At 33.8% G+C, this 27127-nt stretch overlaps 1 protein-coding gene across 2 annotated transcripts; it reads left to right on the forward strand.

The window, feature by feature from the left end:
* The first annotated feature begins 3910 nt into the window (after window positions 1-3910).
* Window positions 3911-22963, forward strand: Cpsf6 (cleavage and polyadenylation specificity factor subunit 6). 2 transcript variants are annotated; one of them, XM_073985940.1, is made up of 6 exons: window positions 3911-4403; window positions 4475-4717; window positions 7149-7622; window positions 19998-20153; window positions 20346-21184; window positions 22143-22963. In XM_073985940.1, exons 1-6 carry the CDS (start codon window positions 4347-4349, stop codon window positions 22417-22419), a joined length of 2046 nt encoding a protein of 681 aa, XP_073842041.1. In that variant the 5' UTR covers window positions 3911-4346; the 3' UTR covers window positions 22420-22963. The 2 variants fall into 2 exon arrangements, with proteins under 2 accessions (XP_073842041.1, XP_073842042.1); XM_073985941.1 differs by lacking the exon at window positions 19998-20153 and having other exon boundaries at window positions 3930-4403.
* The last annotated feature ends 4164 nt before the right edge of the window (window positions 22964-27127 follow it).

A 27127-nucleotide genomic window follows, 5' to 3' on the forward strand; every position in this document is an offset into this window, starting at 1 on the left:
GTTACAAAACATGAATGAAGCAATGTGGATTCCAATTATTCCAAACAAGAAATTATTGGTTTAAATGACCACACAACACCAAAACAATTTGTGTACAAGCTAAAAATATGTTCATAAAATTAATAAAGTGTTTTATTACTATTCCGCTACTTTAACAATTAAAAAGGAACGAATCGTTTTTTCTGATATATATTCTCCTTTATTTAACTTCGTGGAACGTGGATTTGACACATGGAAGTGGGACGTTTTATATGTTCACGTCACGATGTTCTGAGAAACCTAGTGCATTGTAAAGATGATCGAATAAGGCCCACATTTGACCCATTTGTCCATAGTTTCTTCAATGTTTTAGCATCCTTGTAAATTTGTGAACCCGGTTCATTGAATTGACAGGCATTCTTTGTCATCTGCAGTACATACATCTTTTTCCATTTCTTATAAGCATTTGTTGGTATCTTCGTGGCAGTTAATCTCAAATCAATGGGATGTTCAATAACATCATAGTAATCAGGATACATTTTCTTGGAGGGCAGTAGCAAAAATATTCTATACAATGGCCTGTCATTCATGGTGCTATCCACCGATGTCATTACAGATGCAAACAGTTCTTCATATAAATTCAAGTCATCTTATTACCGGTACCATCTTCATCGGTTGTACAAGTCAAACGTCTGCAGCCTCTTTTCTTCCAGTAGTTTTTGTTTGTGAGCTGTAACATATTGCCACAATGCCAAAGCATCTTTGGCGTTGTTAACCAATAACTCAAAATCTTGAAACAGCTATCCAAATCTTTATAAACATCAGTTTTAAGTTTTTGTTGTATTTTCAACAAATCAATTGGATTGTTGACCACATCATAATATGATGCTCTGGGCGTCCCTTCCGTGCCCTTTTGAATGTGTCACACAACATGGAACAATCTTCATTTTTCAAGCAAGGTGCAGACAAGACCGTCGACATCTTTCCATTCAATAGGTTTTGTCATCCTCGTCCTTTTTCTTCATAATTATTGATATTATCTGAAAAATAATCAATTATTGATTGTAAATATTTTATTTTGAGAAATACATACCGCTAACAACTCCTTGTTAAGAAGAAATGTAGTGGAAACGTTAAAATTGAAAATCTAATGTTTTTCATTCAACTCTTTTTAGTTAGAAGTCTTGACAAAACAATATTTATGAACCCTCAAAATGTGTTTATATTTTTATATTTGTTTACATTTTTGCCCATATGGTTATGACACTAGTATTACGTACAAAAACAAATTTCTATGTAGTTGTTGTACCGATTGTTGTACAACAACACTTGCTTTTACCTGTAATAATTGTACCATGAACAAATCCGGTCATAAAAAGATTTAAATTTGTGTGGTAAATCTTCATAAATTTGATGAGATTAGGCAAACAAATCCTGATAATGAAGGTTAACCCCCCAAAAAGATCTAATATAAACAGCATATTACGTGCTTGAGGTTACCAGTTTTTACCAGTTTTTACCCGCAAAGCGTTCCCTTACTTTAAAAAGCATACAATTTATATCGACACCTCCAAATAATAGTATGTTAAGTCTAAAAAGTGAGTTTTGCAGGAGAAGCTCTCAAAGTTTGGAAATTTTTTTGAACTTCAGTACTATGCTAAGTCAATATTTGTTCATAACTTCTGTTCGGATTGACCGATCATTACCAAAATTAGACAGAATTTAAGTTAAAGGACGTTCGACACCTCCAAATAATAGTTTGCTAATTCTGAAAAGCGAGTTTTGCAGGACAAGCTCTTAAAGTTTGGAAATTTCTTTGACCTTCAGTACTATGCTAAGGAAATATTTGTTTATAACTTCTGTTTGGATTGTCCGATCATTACCAAAATTTGACAGAATTTAAGTAAAAGGACGTTAAATATAAAAATGTAAAGAACTTGAAAACATGCTAAGTCGACTTAGCATACTATTGTTTGGAGGCGTCGATATGAGAACAGTTCACCACTTTTACCATTTTTTGCCACTGTTACCACTTTTAAGAGTAAAGGAACAGACCATTTATGTGCGTGTTTCTCGAAACGGCGTTTTTGAAGTCGGTGCCAACGATAGCTCTAAAACGAATTGACCGATCTTCACATGACCTTATTATATTATTCATATGAGCTTATTAAATATGTACATAAAACGCTTGACTTTAAGCGAGACAGATTAAAAAAATTATTTTGCCCAAAAACAGTCAATTTTTTCGGTAAAGTCGAAATTTTGTCTTTGACAGCTCAAATTCTTTTTTAAGAATATTTTTTTAAATTCTGTTTTATTAGGTTCCTAAAACGCTTACAAAAAATATACTATGATCGGCCCATCCGTTTTCGAGCTATCGTTGTCACCGCAAAACGCTTTTACAAAATGATGGTTTCGCAGATAGGCATTTACCTTAAGAACATGCACTATTTTTTAACAACAAAAATTCCAAAGGTATTATAAGATGTGTTCTTTGAGATGAAAGAAATTATAGTTTCACCGAGTCTTAGCAAATTCCAATCTGTTACTATTAAATCGGGGTCACATTCTACAAGTCTGGGAAAATGTAATACCTGTGGTGGGATTCTGTAACTAATTTTTGCTGTTATCGAAAATTGTCGGTAAAATTAAAATGCTTATAATTTCGATAATTAACGAAATTTTTCGGTAAGTTAACGATGAATAAAAAGTAGTCGCTAGCCTCTACCGACACAAACAGTGATGCCAACTTTTCTTTATGTTTTTAGTCATAATTTTGCGATTTAATTTTACCGATTTTTGTCGGTAACAGCAAAAATGAGATACAGAATCCCACTACTGGTTCATAATAGGCAAAACTTCGTTTCAGGTTACCTTATGTGGAGTTATTGTATTTAGTAGTTTAAGGACCATATTATATGTGTTCATTTACTATCTGATGGATTTGAAAACGCAAAACAAACCAATTTGGAGACATTAAAAATATAATTATTACATTCAAAGTTAATGCCAAGAAGCTCCTTTTTGAAATTCAATTATCACTTTTAACTTTAAGTTAACCGGAACGCTATAAATATGTTCGGTAAATCCAAACTATAACAAAAGAAGACTTATAATAATGGGGGTAAGGGTCATTATTACAACTTTTCTTTTAAGCGCTCAGCACATACGGTCCGTTTAGTGACACGTTGGGACACGCGTTGGCCCAAAACAGTTAAATTATGCTTAACTTTAATGCGTCAGCCATTGGTCTGTTCCTTTACTTTGAAAAATAGTAACAGTGGCAAAAAATGGTAAAAGTGGTGGGCTGCTATCATATAAATTGTATGCTTTTTTAAGTAAGGGAACACTTTGCGGGTAAAAAGTGGTAAATACTGGTAACCTCTGGCACGTAACGGAACACGACTCATATGGCCCCGGCACATACGGTACGTTGTGCGTCGCGTTACAACAACCACATGAAAACTTCAAGAACAAAATTGGCATCACTTTCATTTTTTTCATGTGGTTGTTGTTTTTAACGCGTGACGCAACGCACAACGTACCTTATGTGCCGGGGCCAATATTGTTGTTTTTCAAAAAACTTGGCTTCATTTACACTTTTTTCATGTGGTTGTTGTACCGCAACGCACAACGCACCGTATGTGCCGAGCGCTTTACTATTGGATGGATTTGAAAACGCAAAAAAACCAATTTGCTTGCATTAAAAGTCTAATTTGCACACTAAACGTTAATACAAAGAAGGTCCTCCTTCAATTTTAATCGTTACTTTCAACTTCAATTTCAAATTGTAATTTGTTTTTTTATTTTTGAACGCACACGCAACAAGCAGTGCTATAGGTTTGGCCCTTAAACTACTACTAGGGTATGTAGGCATAATGTGGCAACACTGCGAATCGGAAGTGGTTATCGAAATGTGACTGGTTACACAAAAGTAACCAAATTGACGTATATTTGTCTCTCTCGCTGCCATTAGGCTTTGGATTTTCGCTAGGGAAAGATTTTTCGTCAATCACAAAACTAGAAACGTTCATATAATTTATGAAGAAAACTGTTAATCAGCGTACAAAAAGCTAACAAATTAATTATTTTAGTTATTAGTTATACTGGAAGAGAAACTGTAGAAAAAAGAAGTTCTGCAAATAAAGATAAAGGTTGAAAAGGTGTACAGGCTGTCACCGGTTCATTCGGTGTGACGCGTTGTGTATGTGTAAGAAAAAAATAATTTGAGAAAAAAAGCTGAAAAATATTTTATTCCTCTGCCACACTGCATCACTCAATACTTGGATATTGTGTGTTGCAGCAAAAAAGTCAGTCAGACCATTTTGGGTAAACGATTTTTGCTAAAATAGGCGAAACAAACAAATATGGCTGACGGCGTGGTGTTAGACCTTTACGCAGAAGATTTGGATACACAAAATCAGGTAAGTGTTGTTGTATTAATAAATTATTTGTGTTACGGAATAGCCTAAATGCCCTGCTCGAATTAATTTAGGATGAATTTGCTGGTGAAGGAGTTGATCTGTATGATGATATCGGAGGAGCGCCAGAAACGTCCGGTAGTGGAGCTGCAATAGCAGCTACGGGCGAAGGTGAAAGCCCCAGTGCAGGTAATAATGGCGCAGAAGGTGGTGTTGGAAATGCCGGAACAAATGGAGTCTACCATCAAGGTGCTGGTAGCTTGGCTCCAAATCAAGCTGGTAGGCGTTTTCAATTGTATGTGGGAAATTTGACATGGGTAAGTGTTGTTGGATTGAGAAATTTGTTCAAGGACGCGACGATAAGTGGTTGACATACATTCACTATTTATGTTTAAATTAAAAATCAGGGTGGCGTTCGTGTGTCGTTATACTTGCAGTTTATTGCCATTCTCTAAACTTATGCCAATACAGGATAGGATTTCAAATATTGGAACAAATCAAGTTTAAGCACTATGCGAACAAAATTTTCTTTAAAAATTTAAATTTTTTCTAAATAGGCGGCCTTCGGCCGGGCATTTAAGACTTTCTTCTATGGACAGGAGCTTATTTCGGTCATGGGAAAGAACACAATATATTTAAATTGTAAATTTCTCACTAAGGGGTAGTTTACACTATATGTAAATGTCATATGACATGACATTTTCAGTCGTTAAATATTCACTAATATGTTGAATATTGGAGATTTTCCTTACGCCATTTATTCTGTGCGTCCATCCCAACAAAAAATATAATAAAATTACGTCTCGACATTGCCTCCGTGGGTAGATATGGAATGTTTTTATTTCGTGTCATATGACATTGATAGATAGTGTAAACTACCTCTAAGTAGCAGGCCTTTAACAAGGGAAGTATGGACTTCCGCAACAAATGTTATCAGGCATGTCACAGATTCCGATCGGAATGGTTTCAATTCCGTAATTTCATTTCGATCGTTTTTGTAAAATCGGAACACTTCATTATTTAGTTTAAATATGAAATTAAATGTGAATTTGTTAACAAAACAACATTTTTATTATTTCTAAGTGTTTTTAGATTGTTTTAAAGAGGCAAATTTAAAAAAATTAAAAATACAATTCCGTTTGCAAAATCAAAAGTGGTTTCATTCCGAAAAATTCTTCGTTTTTCGTTTTCTGAAGAAGCTAAATACGGAATTAATTCCACTTTCGATCGGAATTCGTTTCTGTGACATGCCTGTATATATGGTTATGATCAGGGTGACGAGATCTACCTGCGAAAATATTTCATCCCGATCGGAGCTTAGTGGGTAAACTCGTCTTATGCCCAAATATTTTCAAAACTAACAAAACCTTTGATATGAGATTTATTCACGCCAATGGTCAAATGGGCAACAACAAATAGTAATCTTAAATCTGCTAAAAGAATAAAGACAAATTGGAACTTTGTTTCACTATGTCTCCTTTATTCATTAACCAGAAATCACGCTTACTCTGCTTGATTGCTAGTCTTTTCTCCAGTAGATGATGTTGGAAACTTCCCAAAAGTTAGTCTTAAATTCCCAGCCAAAGGCACGTAGAGATTTCCAAATTCCTTAACTCGGGGTTTCGGACTTGTCACAATAAGAGAATTTTAAAATTAAAAATTAAGATTCTTATAAAAAGCCTACATCGTTAAAACATAATAATTTTGAATGTAAAAATATCAAGAAATATTCATCCTACAAATATTTGTAATTAAAAATACATTTAGCGAAGTATACGAAAAGACTTCCCGCCAAAAAGCTAATGATATTTTCAATGTCCAAAATTGGTGGATGCTTCGGATCACTTCTACTTAACACTTAATGAGCAGATCGCAATTGCGTGCTCTTTGATTTTAAAATTTACTTTTAAAGCAATGTTTTTAATACTCTCCATAAGCTTAGGATAAATAAAATTATTGGTCTGTTCCAGAACTGCAAGAATCTATGGATTTTTACCATTTCTGTTCTTATATCATAAAAGAAACAGACATAATATTGCTTGAAATCCATCAAGTTAAAAGTAAAAGATACAGGGACTCCAAAAAAGTAAATCCCGAGAAGTATTATCTTTCGTAGAAAAGAAAAATAATACAAATGGAAGCATGAGGGACCACATATTTGAACTCTACACAACAAAGGAAGGATATCGTTGACCCCAAAAACATTATATCTTTTGAAATATACTGTGAATAAAGGCTGACATCCGTAACGCCATTTCTTTTGTTAATATCTGTAAATGTCTTAAGTATCCTATTCCATAACGCTGCGATACAGAATTAATGTGAAGTATTGCAATCCAAAACGCCACTGATGCGCTTTTGCAACGCAGAATACACCAAAAAAGCATCGGGTAGAACAGTACTATGGCGAAATTGAAAATCCAATTCGAACCAAGGGTAGGGATATTAGAATATAAGTAGGGATATTAGAATGATCAAATTATCGTCAATCCAACTAAATTTACTATGGATAGGCTTGATATATCGAATTTTAAAGCTACTAGGAATTAGGAACTGGTTATTCCCAAACCGGTCTAGCATTTGTTCATATACGAAAGGTTTTATTTAATCCCTACAACATATGTTCCAGAACGGCACCTATTAAATGTTTTCAATTTATTTACTTTGTTATTGACGTTGCCGCCAAATCCATAACAAAATAACTGAACATTTTTTAATTCTACTAATATTTCTTTTTTACTATTTTAGTGGACAACTGATCAAGACATTGCCAATGCTATACGCGATATAGGTGTCACTGACTTTCAAGAGGTGAAATTTTTCGAGAACCGTGCCAATGGTCAATCAAAAGGTTTCAGTGTGGTTTCTTTGGCATCGGAAAACAGTATGCGTTTGGTTTTGGAACGTTTGCCGAAAAAAGAATTGCATGGCCAGGCGCCAGTTGTTACATATCCAACAAAGCAGGCTTTAAATCAATTTGAGAGTCTTCAAAAAACTCGTCCAGTACCACCACCACAACAAAATGGACCACCAAGAGGCCCGGCGCCACCAAATATGATGCCTGGAGGCCCAATGCCACCACATCCGGGTGGACCACAAGGTGTACCACCAGGACATCAACCACGTCTACCGATGAATCCAAACATGCCACCAGGTCAGTTTAGGCCACAGCATATGCCCCCACAAGGACCGCCAGTAGGCCAGGGACCTCCAAGAATGCAGGTATGTTGTCAAATATCAAGCAAGCGTAGCCCGTACTATAGATCGTATCATAGCCGCCCTATATTTGTCGCATTATAACAGTATTATTAAATATAAACTATGGGTAGTTTTTGTATTTGTATACCTACACGAAGACTTTCAAAGACTAACCCCCAGTTTTTGTAAAAAGTTTTATTGTTCTCACACGAATTGTCAAATTTTGTAAATCGATTTACTCGCCTTAGCGCAAATGTGGAACGCTGATTTTTGAATGAGGAATTCTTAACTATACACAGAACGTATCTACGAAGAATTAAGTCTGTATGTCATCTAGGGGCTGAGCTATGGATGCCCAAATTATTACGAATATAGACGAACGAACAAAAAACAGTTACAAAAACAGGGGGTTATTTCAATATGTTTAGAATAACACAATGTTGTTGTTATTACAATATTTTCCAATTTGTAACTGAAATGGTAATGGTTATTTATTTTTTTGATATATTTACATGTTTAATTTAATATATTTTTTTTCTTCTGTTTTTGATTTGTATATTTTTAACATTATCTCAATTGTTCTGAATGCCTTTTAATTTTACATTTGTCTTTCATTTTGTTCGTTTCTTTACTTCATTTATCAAACTTACTGATATTTTTAAACAACACTGAAATTTTTAAAAATTGATTTTTCTTTCTAAATTTTTTATCAAAAACTTAAAAACATAAATAAAATGTATTTCAGAGCAATTAATCTTAACTATTCGGTAGTCATTATTATCCTTCTTTAACTAAATCTAATCACCTGTTATATTAAGTCTATCCATTGTTTATATAAATATGAAACAATTAAACACATTTAATGCGGTTTAAGAAAAAGCTGTGATAGCGCAACATTTTTATAGTTGCTCCAAACAAAAAAATTTACCTTTTTGTTAGTTTTAACAAATTTCAACAATCACCATGTACATGATGTGTACTTTTCTTCTCGTTGTTTTGTGACTATTTTTCTTTCACATACTTGCAAGAAAAGTACCAATTCAATGTAAAGAATATAAACAAGTATATTTAGATAAATATTTTTAAGTGAACTATGTTTTGTCAATATTTTCTCATCAAAGTTGTTTTCATCATGTGTATGTGTGATGTCTTTTAATGATGAATAAAAGAAAAGCGCAGGCATCACAATTCCTGAAAGAGATTTTAAAATGTGATACCATATTTATTTATATATATTTTTTGTTATTTCATAAACTTTTAGTACCATAAGATTGCATGTGTTTCTTTTTAAAACGGCAAAAAATCTTTTCACTCATTTTTTATATACAACAACGCATACTCACATATTATCCATGTAAATACTGTGATGTGTACTTAGTACTTAAAAAATACATAATTTATAACAACAAAATATGATTTAAAAGAGAAAATGCTTTGAATTGTTTAAACTTCAATCTAAGTACAAATTGTGATGATATATGAAACATGTCCTACATATGTTTAAATGTTGTTGTACAATTGTTGTTGCATATATTTTTTGAAATTCAGTTGGAAAGCAAAATCAAAATATTACTGTGACATAATGCATTTTTGTTAATGGAAAAGAAAGAAACGAATACTTTTTAATAAAAAAAATAATAATGATAAATTTCAGTGAATCAAATATTTTTATTTTTGGGGGTTCACTTCCAGTTTTTCTCCAACGAATTCGCCTACTTTTTGTTTGCATTAAATTTTACGATTAATAATGAAAAATCGCAATATAAAACATTTATCTACGCCCCTAAGTTTGTCGCAGTTTTACTTTTTGTGTGTTGCTGTAAACATTTGAATATACATATTTCCTTTAAATTATATTTCTAACAGAAGATCAACTGGTCTCGCAGTCTTTTGACCTTTTGGCCGTCTAGTAGAAGATCTTCTTAGTAGAAGGCCCCTTGCTTTTCCATGAAAACTCTTTTTATAAGACCCCTTACGACCTTTTGGCCTCTCACTCAACTAATTTGTGATCGCCTTTTTAAAAAATACATTTCTAGAACAAATTAAAAAATGTGCCTTTTAGTGACCTCAAAATTTTATATGCAACCTCCAAAATAGAAAAAATATATATACCGACTGTTCTATATAAGATATGTTGCTACCTATTATAAGACGTTTTGGTCATCTATAATAAACTTGTTGGTCTTCCATAAGAATACCTAATGGAATTCAATGAAAGACTTCATAAATGCAAAACAAAGAAACATATAAGGCCACACTCGCTGACTTGTCGAAAAATGACAAGTAATTTTCTGCAATTATGGACACGAGAAGTTGTGACCAAAAATCATATAGCTTTTATAAACAAATGATAATGTAAAAATGTTGCCATACCATCACTTAATTTGGGAACATTTTGTTTATTATTAAGGGGTCGATTATTGATAGAAAATCATACAATTAAAATAACTGAAACGATAGAAATTTTTGTCAAATTTGTCAAAATCAACAACCTCACTGCCGATAAAATTTCCTTGTCAGTAATCAATGTAAGTGCTTTGTAACACCGATATTGTGTTACAAAGCACTTACATTGATTACTGACAAGGAAATTTTATCGGCAGTGAGGTTGTTAGTTGCTGTGGCAGTGAATATGTGTAAGTGTATTGGTATGTTTAAACTGTCACTTGCATGTGTAAACGGGGGGTTAATTTAAAAATATAAATTTCAGTGCGAAAATGGAAATTTCAATATGTATACTGATTGGACCTTACTTCTATTTCCTTTGCCAACGTATAATTTAAACCTCTCCAATCCAGCAAAGGAGAGCATATTGCCAGTTGTGTTGCTGGGAAAATTCACATATTTGGCCAACTGAATGTTAGTTTTTTTTGAATAAGAACATAATCAAAATTTTAAAATAAATTACTAAACGCAATGGTAATGAATTTTGCTATTCATATACTTCGAAACTTTTATATTGCTCAAATTGGAATACGGATCTGGAATTAGGAGTCCACATTGCTCTATGCTTATTTCAAGGATAGAATAGATGCAAAAAAAGATGCATACATTTCGCTTTGCTTCATTTAAAATACGTGGTCCCACGACCTTCTTATGATGTCTATTGAGCTCACTTGGGTATGGTATCTCTTGGAAAAAGACGTAAAATTCAGTCGATGATATTTGTTTTTGATTTAATAAATGGTAATATCGATTGTCCTGAGCTTTTGAGCAAAATTCCTTTTTCTAAAGCACAGCCGACCAAGAAGAGGGCACACAAAATTCTCAATATTTGCAACTTTTGACAGTGTGTTAGTAACGTTGTATGCACGCATGCTGCAAAACAAAAACAAATCAAAATATTTGTGTGCTCTTTCGTTGCGTTCGGGTCGTGTGTGTGTGAATTGCCGAAAAACTTCGTAACTTTAACAATATCAAAGCACGACATTGGTCTAAAGGGAACATAGTTCACTATAGTTCATTATTTGTGTCATTGGCGGGATTAGAGGGAGTTTATAAGGTCACAATTTCTCTGCGGCAAGTGAGGCTACTTCCTATGGTAGTGCATCTACCTACAGTACGCCCACTTTTCCTTGGGCCAAGCTAATTGAGACTGTGGGACGTTATCTTCCAAAAATTTCGGAGTTACATCCTCAGTAGCGTCCTACCTAACAAATCTTATTCTTTCTGTGAGTTCGATGGTCCTGGTTTCAAGGAATTAACTGCTTCCACTGATGCTGAGGTCAGTTTATAAACGACTACAGTCGCTGGAGCGACCGCGGTATGGAATTCGTCATCGGGTTAAACTGTCCGCGGCTCTAACACTTACTCAACACTTCTCCAGCCACACGCCAATATTGTTATCCCTACCAAATTCAGCTTAGCTTTCAAGTTACTTCAAACACGCCGATGTCTTCTTTGCGACCATTATACATCCCGTGGGCATATTCTTTCTGCACGAACCCACAAGCGGGCAAATTTATTTGTAAAGGCCTTGGTACAATCGTTCCGTTATGAGTCGCGTCGCGCGTCAAAAACAACAACCACATGCAAAATGTGTAAGTAAGTCCCGGTCCGTTGAGTGCCGCGTTACAGCAACTACATGAAATTTTCAGAAACAAACTTCGCAATCTTGCCAAAAAAAATTCTTTTGAAATTGATTTGTTTTTATTTTTATATGCAGTCGTTACAAAATCCTTCACGACTCTTTCCTCGTATTTCAACGGCATACGTGATACCCATTTGTCGTATCAAAATAAATGTTATAACCCATGAAATCCGTCCAGGGAATGATGAATGTGTTTCTTTTGATATTTTATGGATCTATGAGACTATAAAATAAAAAATGTTCATAGTATATAATTTTTCATCATATAAAAAATGCAAACTACGCCTACGACATTTGAACGCATACGACTACGCCAACCGTAATAAGGGTGATTATTTTCGATAGAATTGGTGTGGTGAGTAATAAAATGTTTGTGAAAATAAACATTTAAAAAAAAGATTTGTTAGAAGACGCGGAAAACGATTAGCTGCTATGCTATTCGCGAAAGACCACTACTTATTTGAAAGAAACGCGAAAATTGCTAATTTGTTTTCCTTTTTTATTTTCATAAACATGGAAATTTGACAAAAGACAATTGATTTTCAACAGCATTGCCATATTGAAATTGCTAAATTCAATATAAATTCAGTTTGATATATAATATTTAAGTGTAACTACGTTTTGAAATCAAACACTTAAGACATTTGCGAAGCAACTAAGGTTTCGTAATTCAGCCCCAGACACAAAATACCAATTTACGTTGACAGAAGTCTGGAACACTCAGAATTGTTATCAGCAGGAAGCTCTGACATATCTTTTCATTATACCATGTCATGTTATAACAATACAATATAAAAAGAGAATTGAGCCCATGGGTCTGGATTCTTTTATTTTATTGTTATGGAACAAAAATTTGGTTCCTAGATTTACGTACATTAATTTCCCTTGCTGCAATTTTTCTTGTTCTCTTTTAAAATTGCCTCCTGCATCTATAGCATTTCTGTTCCGGCAAAACATTGAAAATAGTGTCAACGACGAAAAATATAAAAGGAACCCAGTTGTTCGGGTAACTAGGGTATAACTAGCAATTTTGCTAGCTACTGGTAACACCCCTAGTTACCGCCCAATCTACTCGCAATGTTATAGACTGGTGAATTTAACATGGGGATGTCATATGAAGGGGTCTATTGCCCTCTCACTGCATTACCAGTAACCAGGCAATTCGATAGTCTTGGAAAGTCAATTGTCCCTTCATTGCATTACCAGTAACCAGGTAATTGGATAGTCTTGGGAAACTCAATTGTCCCTTCATTGCATCACCAGTAACCAGTTAAATCGATAGTTAGAAATGATAGCCAAAATCACTAGTATGTTTTGATCAGCTAAATGGGTAAATGCTTAACGTGTAACGGATATTATATCAGTTTAAAAAAGATAATTATAACAGTTAATCTGCATATGCGCTAACCACGCTTATTTAATTACATGACGGGTATATATGTACGTACATATATCACAAAGGACAATTTAATGTTAATCTTTTGATTCTTGTTATTGAAACTTGTGTGTGAATCCATGAACTAGAACGGTATATTTGGTCCTGGAAATGTTCATCTCAAGTGTCCTTCAGATAATTCAGAAGTACCTGAAATAAAATGTACAAAATGTAATGAGATAATAAAAAAATCTATTGTCCCAAAAATATCGATACTTACCAAATATTCTTCTTTTCTTCACGTTTGTTGTATCTTCTTTTTACAACAAATTTTTGCACATCAATGCATCAAAATACGTCTTTTATAAATTCAGAAAAAAATTAAATTAAATTGACATTTTTCTATTTTGTTTTCAAAAAGAGAAATAACAATTTCAAAAGAGATTTCAAGAGAGAAACATTGTTGATTACACTATCCATCGGTAGTCTATAAAATAGTCAATATATCACACTCCGCATTACCAGTAACAAGTGAATTTACATGATAGGCAGGGAAGCCCATTTCCAGTGACAAAAGCAGGTTATAAGCTATTTTGTGTGCCATTTTTGGGTGTAAAGTAACTAGGATCAATGAGTAACTAGTTACATAACTATGTCAAGGTAGACAATTGATATTTCTTGAACAACTGGGAATAATTACCTCAATTGCCATTACAAAAAATGTTTTCAACTTGCATTCACCTTTCGTGTCTCTCCTACAAACTGAAACTTGCCACAAGCAAACTTGTCTAATGTAGATTGGGACTAAAGGCCTGCGTACATATGCTGCCTTGCCTGGTTACCTTGCTTACTTCTGATAAAAGAATAAAAAGAAAAGGGGAAGGCAGCTTATGTACGTAGGCCTTAAAGGCCTAGGTACATAAGCTGCCTTGCCTGCCTGCCTTGCTTGCTTCTGATAAAAGAATAAAAAAGAAAAGGGCAACCCAGTTCGAAATTTTCTCGACCTTCTTTATTCTTTTTTTTATTATGTCAGAAATGTAGCAGGAAAGCAAGGCAATCAGGTTAGGCAGCTTATGTACCCAGGCCTTAATGGCCTGCGTACATAAGCTGCCTCGCCTGGTACGCAGGCCTTAAGGCATCGTTACTTAAGCGGCAGGGGCTTTCTTCATTTGAAATGAAGCGGAGCAAGAAAGCCTGCCGCTTATGGACTTAAGGCCTGAGTAGATAAGCTGCACTCATGAATGTAAACAAAACTAAACAGCGAGTTCGGTCAACGTGTTTCCAAAACGAAACATAACCATTGGAAATGTTTCATAAAGTATTTTTTCGTACGCTGCTGCCAAGAAACATTTCTCATTCGGTATGTGTAATTGGGGGGTGACTCAAAAATGTGTATCAATTTGTTACAAGTTGTTATAGAAGTTTTTCTGTTTACACGTTGTTGGAAGTTCTTCACTTAGCACTTGCAAGTTTATACGGGAGAAATATCTTCTTGCTGTTGTCAACTTCCTTTGTTTTATCTGGCGCAATTAATCATATTTGTTGTCACTTTTAGCAAAAATCTTATAAATTTTTAAAACGTGGCCCGATTTAAAATGTTGTTTGTTATTGTAACAGCTTAGAAACCTACGTAGAAGCATAGGTTTGATGCTGGGTTGTCAGCCGCTGGCTGAAAGAACCCGCTGCCGTGGGATTGTTATTTCAAAATTGTGGTGGAGAAGCTTTTCGATAACTGCGAACATTAAACGTCAAACTTAAGCTAATTTTCTCAAAAAAAAAAAAAAAAAAAAACAAGACAGGAAAAATCGAGGAAGTTTTTTAAATCCCATGGTAACCCAAAATGCCAACTAATAGCTAACTCAATCTGAAATTGTAATAAAAATATTCAAAATACTTCAAATATACAAAAAATTGAAAATCGGAGCAACCGTTAATTTGAGGCAATACCAAAACGTAGATCTATATCCATAATAATTGGCGGTTTTTTGAACACTGTATACCCCAAATACCAATTTAAAGCTAATTTGTTAAGAAAATTTAGCTAAAAACTTCAAAGTAATAAAATTATTAACAATCGTTGATCTCAAATCCCAAATTAAATAGGACATTACGTTCATTTCAAATTGTCTTTACATTTAGTAAGTACGAGAACAAAACTATTTATTTACAAATGTTATAGCCCATTTAGATATGATTTCATTAGCCGGATTTAGCACATTATCAGGTTTTAGTTGCTAAATCCAGCCAAAATCTACCAGATTTCCCATACAAAAATAAATCCTCGTATTGGGTGGATTTGTTTTACATCTGGCATAAATAAATCCTCGTATACAACTCTGTTTTTTGCAACATGTTGCTAGAAAATACAAAAAGTTGCAAGCTGGTACAAGTAACTAGGTAGATGCATCGGTGAATTGCTACACTAAAGTTAATTTAAAATGTAAAAATTTTTAAACAAGGCGGAAAAATTAAATTTGTTTTGATGTACAAAGTTGATTTTAATCAATCAAGACTAATACTTACGATGTCTAAACGATAAAATAATTCGTTTATTTATTTTAGATGGGAAATTTGCTATAAAATAGCTCTTTATTTGCTCTTTAGTTAGCATTAGTAGCAGATGTGCTAACATTTTCAGTATTAAACAATAAATTTGTAATTTGATGTATGTTTTTTGAGACGAAATCAATTTACAAAAAATTCTTTTGACGTTTCAAATTCGATCAGATGGGCTGATGCATCTACCTTGGTAATTCTGCTATGAACAAAAATCAGCTGACTGCCATTTAAATCCTCCAAAATCTATATCTAAATGCAATGAGATTTGTACTGGATTTATTAAATCCAGTCGAGGATTTATGGCTAGTCTAAATGAGCTATTAGGTTTGTTCTCGTACTTACTAAATGTCGCTGAAACACTTCTTTCAGCAGCTTTTCCTTTATACAACTGTCAAAATTCGAAACATTTGTAATAATTATTACTAATTATCACGTAAAAAGACAGCTATTATCGAGTACACGACAGGCATATTATAGGTTTGTCCTCGTACTTACTAAATGTAGCTGAAACACTTTATTCAGCAACTTTTTCTTTATATAACTGTCAAAATTCGAAACATATGAAATAATTAGTTGTGTCTTTTTACCTGATAATTAATAATAATTATTACTAATGTTGCAGATTTTGACAGTTGTATAAAGGAAAAGTTGCTGAAAAAATGTTTCAGCAACATTTAGTAAGTAAAAAGACACACCTATTATTACAAAATTGGAGTGTCTTTTTACTTAGTCCCAATTTACATTAGGCGAGTTTACTTGCGGCAATTGTCAGTTTGTAGGTGAGAGAGGGTGCTGAGAGGCAAAGGGTTACCATATGTATGGAGCACACTCATGAGATATGCATCGAACGACGTGGTATCGCGAGTTCTACAATCCTATAAACTAGTTTCGATTATTATCTAGTTGCACCATCTAATTATAAGAAAAATTCGAAAAACACTGAAATCAAAACTTCAAAATGTCAGCATCGATTTTAGGGGGATGCAGTGTATATATCGAAAAGTCATACACTAGATTCATATTGCCTAAGGAGTATTCTTTATTTCTTTCTTTGAGCACAGGTTTGAATTTTCCGTGGTTTGGCCAGAAATCAAGAAAGAACACAAAAAAACTTGTAAACTTCAACACATTTTTCCCATTTTTTTATATTACCACCAGCGCAACTTCCACGAAAATTATTTGTTATGGTCCATATTATGAGATCGTAGCTAAAACACTTCAATATATATAAATGTGTTCATATTTTATAAAATATATTAACAGTTCGCGACTTATTAAATGGTGAACCTCAACTTCAACGATTGTAAAACTTTTTTGAATATTACCATATGTATGTACGTTTGTGTGATCGTTGCCGTGTCGTTGAGGAGACTAACCCCCAGTTTTTGTAACTTATTTTTGTTCGTTCGTCTATATTCGTAATAATTTAGGCATTCATAGCTCAGCCCCCAGATGACATACACATCTAATTTTTCGTATACCCGTTCCATATATCATTAAGGATACTTCATTTAAAAATCAGCGCTCCACATTTGCGCTAAAGCGAATAAATCGACCTACAAAATTTGACAATTCGTGTGATAGAGTTGGGCCATCTAGTTCCTAGTTCCTGGTACTAGTTCCAAAGCGTATGAGTAACATCATTAAATATAACGTGTGATAGTAAGTATACGCAGTTTGTTCAAAGAAAAAAGATGGGCCATTGGAACTGCGAAGTGAACGAGATAGTTCCATATAGTTCCTTTGGCACAACTCTATCGTGTGAGAAGAATATAAATTTTTACAAAAACTGGGGGTTACTAAATGTATCTGAAAATTTTTTTTCAGCAACTTTTCCTTTATACAACTGTCAAAATCTGCAAGATTAGTAATAAATATTACTAATTATCACGTAAAAAGACACAGCTAATGTTCCTTGAAGGACACATAGGTTTTCATAGTTCGATTACCGGTTACTCTTGAAACAACCGATGAAAGATTTCGATCGAGAAACATCATGCCGTTTTATTTTAGTGACGACGAAATTTTTCACGAGCAAATACTCGATCGAATCGAAAACCGTGAAACCGGCATTGTGACAGTGATAACGACGAAAATTAAATCTGTTCTTGTGTCCGCAATTTGGACGGTCATAACAATGGAAGCAAATTTCGAAGTTTCAAATTTTATGAGTAGACCCTATTACATTTTGAAAACCAAATTTACAAAAAAAGTAAAACTACAGCTGATTGTCACTTCTACCTTCTATTAATAAGCCTTGCTCATATCATGGAACATTAGTTTGGAAGTTGGGTCCTCAGCGATTTGATATAAGTCCATGTTTGTCTCACGACCTAGTTTAAGATTTCCCTTAACTCCAAATCAAGAACGCACACCATATGGTGGCCGTTTTATCTTCACAAACAAATTATTTTTAAATAAGTATGTATGCCCTAAATATGCTTATAGTATTAATATATGAAGCAATGGAATTTCTATTATTCGACTTACCAATCCGTTCGACTTAACGAGCACCGAAATATTTTTAATTATTGATGTTTACGAATTATTGGGATCCCACTGTATTTATTCATGTATGTAGGGTAAGTGCTTCTAACTCCGGCATATACCAGTAGTCGGCATCTTCCGTATTTGAATTCAAATATGTAACTCAAAATTACTATAACAAAATATGAAAATAATGTTAAAAAAAGCTTCAACAATACTCTCAGCTAACTATGTGCAAAATTTCATTGAGCTAAGACCAATTATTATATCGGAAATTAAGTGTTTGTTAGTGAGCGGCGTTTTTCACAACAACCGAAAATGCATGTCTCTTAAGAAAAAATTAGTTGAGACGTCAACATAATAATGTCTGTAATTATATTAAAATTAAACAAATTTTAACAAAATTGTTGTTGCTTTGGTAGAGAGTAGTCAAAAGAACACTTTAGAAAAATAAATGATTGAAAAATGTTTGTAATTCTGTCATTTTTGCCGATGCCGACTTTAGGGACAACAAAATTTAAAGTTTGCCACAAGACGGCATGAGGTAAAAAACACGCGCTTTGTCCATTATTTTTATCCCAAAATTGTGCAAGAATTTTTAATAAATAATTTAAAGTCTAATTAATAAAAATAGCTTGATTAAAATAATTAATTGTTAGTGATTTTAGGGAATATTAGGCATGGTTTGAAGTGCGTACGTTTGTGGCATGCCGGCAATTGGGTTAAAATTTCCGACTGTATGCACTAACTAAATTTTTAAGTTATACATATATTTAGAATTTCCTGCTTTTATAATGCAAAATTATTTGGAATATGAACTAATACAGTAACAAAATATTTAATTCATTTACTTTTTAAAAGCAATATCAGTTAAAATATGTATTATTTGTGTAAAATTATGTTTTTGTTATTTAAAAATAATAAAAACGAACATTTATTTAGTAAAATACAAGGTGCCGACTATTGGAACATGTGATGTCGACTATTGGAAAATGGTGCCGACTACTAGCAAAAAACACTATTCCAACAAATTCGCAAATTTCACAAGTTTTAAAAGAAATAATTCTATATTTCTTTACGCCATCGGAAAGTAAACAACATTTCGAAGCAAATAATCTTTATTTCATTGCAAAAAAAAAATGGAAAAATTTACTCGGAATGGCGAAGGATTGGAATTAGACAAATCCTTAAAGTGCCGACTATTGGTACACTTACCCTATTTACATAATGATTATTTTTTCTCATAACAAAACATTTAAAATTAGACTATGGTTTATTTTGTTTGTCATAAATTTATTATTTCTATGATGAATTAATTTCAATAATACCCAAATGCATACATACATTTGTACACTTTTTTAATTTTAACATTTATTATAAGTAGACATCGGATTTTTGCATATTTTTGAAATTTCAACTAATTGTAACTACGTTATTATATAGAATTATATCGTTGCAATGAATACAATTCGATGTCATATTGAAAATAATCAATAATACGTACCAACCTCCAGCTTCTATTGTTTAATAACCGAATTATTGGCATTATAATTTTCAAAAATATGCAAAAATCCGATGTCTAATTATAAGTCAGTATATATATTGAAATGTCTTAAAATTAGATACATATACAATTTTACCTAAGTATACTGTAGTCTATTTGGTAGTTAAAATGTAATAATTTAAATTTGCAATATATACAAACAATATGTGTTATAGTTACTATTGTCTATTATTTCTTATTCCATGTTCATCATCCTCATCATCCAACAACAACTTCTTGTAAACAAAATTGATATACAAAAACAAACAAAAAATACGTTAATAAAACCAAAACCAAACACAACAACATTTACAATCCACCTCAAATATCATCGACAACATACAGCCTCCAATGCATCAGGGTCCACCGATGGTACCACAACAAGGCATGCAAGGACCACCACGCTTTGGTCAACAACAATCACAATGGCCGGGACAGCCACGCCCTAATGGTCCAAGGCCAGGACCTATGAACGGACCACCTCAACGTCCGCCGCAAATGGTAACCATTACTTTTACAACATAATTTGTAATTTTACTATAACCTTTAATAATTAGACTATTGTTATTAGTTTAAGCATTCAGAATGTTGAGATAATTAACCGATGTAAATGTTTCAAAATTCGAGGGTTGTTTTTTGTAGAGTTACATTTTCTGAACAATGTACGAGTTTAAAATGAGAATTTGTTTCTAGTTTCAGGGACCTCCTGGCGGTATGCCAATGCGTGGCCCCAGGCCTGACTGGAGACCTCCAATGCATGGAGGCTTTCCACAGGGACCACCTGGTGGCCCACCCCAGGGTCCACCACACATGCAAGGTCCACCAAGAGGACCTCCTGGAGGACCTCCACAAATGGGTGGTCCAGGTGGCCCTCCACCAGGCGGACCTCATGGTGCACCCGGTGGGCCAGCTCCACATGTTAACCCCGCATTCTTCAATCAGCCCGGCGGTGGACCACCACAACATCCTGGCGGTCCACCAATGAGCGGTGGTCCACCACATGGCCCACCCGGTCCCCAACAGGGAATGAATATGCCACCACAGCATGGTCCACCCCCACACTTTGCTCAGCAGGGTGCACCGCGGGGGCCTTGGCCTGGCCCACCGGGACCTGTTAAACAGCAAACCTTCCCGGATCCACAACAGCCCATGGGACCTCAACTAAGCGAAGCAGAGTTTGAAGAAATAATGGGCCGCAATCGCACGGTCAGTAGTTCAGCCATTGCCCGGGCAGTTTCCGATGCAGCAGCCGGTGAATATTCCAGCGCAATTGAAACTTTAGTCACAGCAATCTCATTGATCAAACAATCAAAGGTGGCCCACGATGAACGTTGCAAAATATTGATTAGCTCCCTGCAAGACACATTGCACGGCATTGAAACAAAAAGCTATAACAGACGTGAACGGTCAAGATCACGTGAAAGATCACATCGCCAAAGACCGCGACGTGAGAGATCTTCATCGCGATATCGTGAAAGATCACGCGAAAGAGAACGTGATCGTGAAAGGGAACGAGATCGTGATGCTGGAGGGTAAGTCAATGAGTTTAACAAAAAAGAAATGTTTATTAAAATATTCTAAAAAAATAGTTAATTCTATCGATTATTTACAATAAGAGTGATATCGTAACCTAAGAAGTCAAATTTAAAGATAATTGCTGTGTTCCAGAACCTGCAAGAAGTTACTACTTTTTACTACGATAACATTTTTTCCTTTATGTTATCGAAAAAATAGTAAAAACTAGTAGATTCTTGCAGTACTGGAACAGAACATATATATTTCAAAAGTTCAATAAAACTGGTATTTTAATTATTTTTTAAATATGATAAAATTTTGGGGTCGAATGATTCCCAAACGGTTTTATATCTTCTCTGGACTTTATTTGAAGTATGGATGAAGTTATGAAGTCCTAAGTTTATTATGGAATGACAAACTCTAATGACATATAATTATTCCCAATGGGACTTACCTAAATAATTGCGTGTGCGTTACTCAAAACAAAATACATGTATTTAAAATTTAACGAAAATACATGTATTTCAAATTAATATACATGTATTTTGTTTTGACTAACGCACATGCAATTATTTAGGTAAGCCCAATTTTTTACCCGTGAGTTTATTTTTGGTCTGTTCCTTTACTTTTGAAAAAACCGACAAAAGTAGTAAAAGTTGTAAACTGCTCCCATATGAATTGTATGGTCTCAGAAGTTAAGGAACGCTTTTCGAGTAAACAGTTGTAAAACTTGAAGATTCTTGCACGTAAAGGAACAGAGCTTTTATCACATCACAACTGTGCAGTGACGAACGCATAAATTGAAAATTTATCATATACTTTTTGAAAATGTTGCTTCCAAAAAGTCATCTTGGTCCAGTGCATTATTGCGTAAATGCACTCTTTTTGTAAATAATCGCGATATGTCGAAAATGTATCTGATTTTTACTTACCTATTAAAAATATGCATGTAAATCCTTTGTTTGTTATTTTTAGTTATCGTGATCGTTCAAGGAGCCGTGAACGAGAGCGTCCCAATGCCAATGATCATTATCGAGATGATAGCTCGAGCCGTTCTGCAAGAGCAAGAAAAACTCCCGAACCAGCGGGCGGAGATGTTGGCACAGAAGCACCATCAAAACGTAGTTACTACGAGGAACGTTATCGTTCATCCGATCGTGATCGGGAACGTGAACGAGATCGTGATCGCGAGCGTGATCGTGACCGTGATCGCGAGCGTGAACGTGACAGAGAACATCGTTCCAGACATTAGTCATATTGACAAGAATTAACACACAATAAAGATTATTTAACTTGCAACAAGTGATCATCGATCGTTACCTTTATAAATAACCACACACATCCAATTAATAGTTCTATGATTTAGATATTATCAACAAATAAAAAGTACATTTGAGACTATTAACTTTTTGGGTTAGCTAAACGACCAGCTGAAATGAAAAATCTGAAGTAAAAGTGAAATAAAGTGTACGACGCATCATATACACATAGTACATACATGAATACCCAAAAAAGGACGCAAGGACGCTATATTGAACATGAATGAAACCACAATTCAGAATGACAACTACTCATACCTATGCGTTGCTGCAATGTTATTAACATAAATTTACTGGATTCCAAACTCGGCCGGCAGCACAATATTACATTCGCTCCTCCTTCATTTTTTCTTCTTTAATATCATAAATATTAGACACTATAATAACTACGCGTACACTCATACATACATTGTTTGTAAATTGATATTTCAGTTTATTAATAAAAAAATAAAAATATATGATAATAATTACAAAAAAGTGTTGAAATTCATATCTCTTACAAATCCAATAAAAAATAACATATTTGTATCATTTGCCAAAGAAAATGTATGTACTTAGTTTAATGTTTCTTGAATGTAACAAATCTTTCATTTTCTCTTTTTATACACAAAAATTAAACAGATTTCTTTATCGTATACATTCATACATATGTAATACTTGGTGTAGTGTTTTACACCAATATAAAATATAATGTTTAAGATTTCTTTGTAAGTCCAAAAATGTGTACATAATGCCATCCATTTCTTTATTTTATACTTGTACATATTGATTAAAAATATGTGGCCTTAAAAACATACACTTTCATTATCGTGTATTACTACTTGAGTTAGGGGAACAAGGTTTGGTACATAAATTTATTCTTTCGTCTCAATTTTTGTTAAAAAAATATGTAGCCACATGCCGTAAGTCCAAATTTACATTCGCAATTTCATAGCGGTAATTTTGTCGTTTTCTTTTAAAATTGCCTCGAGTGTCAATACAAGCAATTCTGTTCCGGCAACTCTTGGTTTCAAAACATTAGCTGTGTCTTTTTACGTGATAATTAGTAATAATTATTACTAATGTTGCAAATTTTGACAGTTGTGTAAAGGAAAAGGTCCTGAAAAAATGTTTCAGCAACATTTAGTAAGTAAAAAGACACCCCTATTAATAATAGGTTTGTCCTCGTACTTGCTAAATGTTGCTGAAACACATTTTTCAGAAACTTTTTCTTTATACAACTGAAAGTTTTATAGGTCATTTAGATATGACAACATTAGCCGGATTTAGCCTATTATCAGGTTTTATTTGCTAATTCCGGCCAAAATTTACCAGATTACCCATACAAAAATAAATCGTATTGAATGGATTTGTTTCAAATTCGGCATAAATCCTCGTATACAACTCTGTTCTTTGCAACATGTTGCTAGAAAATACAAAAAGTTGCAAGCTGGCACAAGAAACAAGGTGGATGCATCGGTGAATTGCTACATCAAAAATAATTTATGGGCCGATTCCGTACAGCGAGGCGAGTCATGTCGCGTCGTCTATCGTCTCTGTGACAAAATTTATAGGCCGATTCCGTACAGCGAGGCGAGTCATGTCGCGTCGTCTATCGTCTCTGTGACAAAATTTAAAAAATGCACTACGTACAGCGATAGAAAATAATCGTCGATAACAAGTTATTTTTATTTTATTTTTATTCGTTAGTAAAAATGTGCGGCGACAGCTAATTTGTTGTCGCCGGAAAATGAACATTTCGGCGACAAAATTTGACGACGTCAGGCGATATTGCCATACGGAATCGAAAAATTGCATTTGGCAACGCGACACGACTCGCCTCGCTGTACGGAATCGGCCCATTAAAAAATGCACTACGTACAGCGATAGAAAATAATCGTCGATAACAAGTTATTTTTATTTTTTTTTTTATTTTATTTTTATTCGTTAGTAAAAATGAACGGCGACAGCTAATTTGTTGCCGCCGGAAAATGAACATTACGGCGACAAAATTTGACGTCGTCGTGCGACTTTTGCCATACGTAATGGAAAAATTGCAACTGGCAACGCGACACGACTCGCCTCGCTGTACGGAATCGGCCCATTAAAATGTCAAAATTTCAGGTATGTGATGGAAATCGATTTCGATCCCAAAACGATTTAAAAACGACTGTAGGTGTGATGTATGTACATTTCCCGAAATCGAATTATTTTCGATATCGGTTTCATATTCCGTTTTGTTCTATGGAAAAATTGATCAAAAAGACGTGTGATGCAATTCGATAATCGTTTATTTTTCTCGTTTTGAAAACGGTCATATTTTTATTGTCGATTTATAAACGATGTAATGAATTTTGATATTTTTTAGGAAAAAAGCTTGAAATTTAAACACGGATATAGAATAGATAAATTTACATTTATTTGCCTTATATCTAGTATATTTTGTTAAGAAAATATTTGATATTTCGATAAAAAAAAAACACGGATCGAAAAATCTACTTTGAACATGTTTCTTTCCTCTAGATTAGTGAAGACATCCGCTTAATACGTTGTTTGCATTGTTTGTAAAGTTCTCCTCGCGTAATTGGACAAGAATTTCCATACTAAACTTCCATATAGGCCAATTTAAACAAGAACACAAATTTATTTTATTTATTAAATTTTTTCGGCTTTTGCCATCGCCGAGACTAAAAAAGTGTTTTTATTTCTATTTTTCTTCTTTAAACTGTAGATTAGGGATCACCAGTCCGTTTTTTGTTTGTGGGAATTTAATGACATTGAAACAACGTGGAACTGAAATTCGATGCGGATCCCATCACATCTAAAAACAATTCAGTCGTTTTGGGCAAATCGTTTTCATTGCAAATCGATTCGAAATTCATCACATACCTGTTTATAAACGAGCCGAAAAAAATAAATTTGCTTTGATATACAAAGTTGATTTTAATCTACCAAGAATAATATTTACGATGTCTACACGATAAAATAATTCTTTATTTGCTCATTGGTAGCATAATGTGCTAACATTTTTAATATTAAACAATAAATTTGTAATTTGCCGTATGTTTTTGAGACGAATTCAATATACAATAATTTCTTTTCACGTTTCAAATTAGATCAAATGGGCTAACGCATCTACCTTGGTAATTTGCTATGAAACAAAATCAGCTGACTGCCATTTAAATCATCCAAAGGTATATCTAGGTTAGGTTAGGTTTGAGGATGCGCAGCCCTCTATTAGAATAGGTGACTGCTTCACCGGAGACCGTTGGTCCATTGTGTTCATCCTGTGTAGGCTATTTAAAGATGATGAGATGATGATTTAAAGATGATGGAGGTGCGTTGTTGAGATTATTAAAGATGAACGAGATGATAGAGTGTGGATGCATCTTGATGAGATGAGGATGATAGGATAGAGATGATGGTGAGTGTAGGAGATGTAGAGATTGACGCCAAGGAATTATCTGGAAGAGTGAAAAGAGTATGATTATTAAGGGTTGTTAAGGACCTTTGCCAAGCCATGCTAGATGTAGGACGCACAGAGGGGAAACATAGGCCTAAAGTTGCTCAAAACTCAAAATATGAAAATCGTTTTTTTATGAAAAAATGTTGATAAACGGCAACCAGACTCTTTTCTACATTTGCTATAACCATCCTCGACTTTGTAAGATTAACCAAGCCAATGCAGTAGTCGATTGAACTCAGCCATACTGAAAACAAAAAGTAAATTTTCGAAAACTAAGAAATTAGGTGAACATTAAAATTACATTATTTTCGCGAAAATTAATATTTTTCAAGATTTATTGTTTTTGTACAGTCTCCGAACAAGATTACCATTTAAAATTTTCAGATTGATTGTACATCTTTGCTCTTTAATAATGGTGATACATATCCTCTTTATGAAAATTTTTTATGATAATTTTTAAGATTACTACAATTTCAATAGTGAAAAAGTCTATTTCCCCGTCGTTTCCCGACCATAGTTTCTTCTAATGTTTTATGCGCTTGAGTCTCAAATATCAGATTCAATCATAAAAAATTGCGCATATTTGAGCCAATCCGAAAAAATCTAATTTTTCTCAACTAAAATATGAAATATATTTATATGGAATTGCAAGGTTTACTCACACAAAATTTTTCTCCGCCTTATAACCGGGGCTCTTATTTATCAGACTAAACCAACACCTATCAAATATATTTGCATTATTCAGAAACATTCACGGCTTTTCTCATGTGAATTGAGAAAAATTTAATTTAAATAAGCTTCAAAAAAAAAAAAAAAAATTGGAATAAAATATCGTCTGCTCCGTCGGAAAAGGTCGTAAGTCCCTTTCAATAAATTTTTCAGGAGGAAGAAAAAACATTCCAGCGCTTTCTGTATTAAAGATTTTATTATGGTGGTAAACGCAGTATTTTTCGTTTATTTATTCCGCTTCAATACCTGTACTTTGTTTGATAAAATTCCGTCGCGTTTGAGAGATTATTGGATGTCTTTGGACTTACGACCTTTTCCTTGTACATTTTTGTATTTTTGTATGGACTTACGACCTTTTCCTACAATTTACGGACGTTTTTAAAACAAAATATTTATACTTTACAAAACAATGTGGAAAGGGTATTATAAGTTTGTTTTGTCCAATATTCGTGTAACATCGCGAAGTC

Source organism: Musca autumnalis, unplaced genomic scaffold, assembly GCF_047663935.1.
Source record: "Musca autumnalis isolate F117 unplaced genomic scaffold, ASM4766393v1 scaffold_4, whole genome shotgun sequence".
In the NCBI taxonomy this organism is placed as follows: Eukaryota; Metazoa; Arthropoda; class Insecta; order Diptera; family Muscidae; genus Musca; species Musca autumnalis.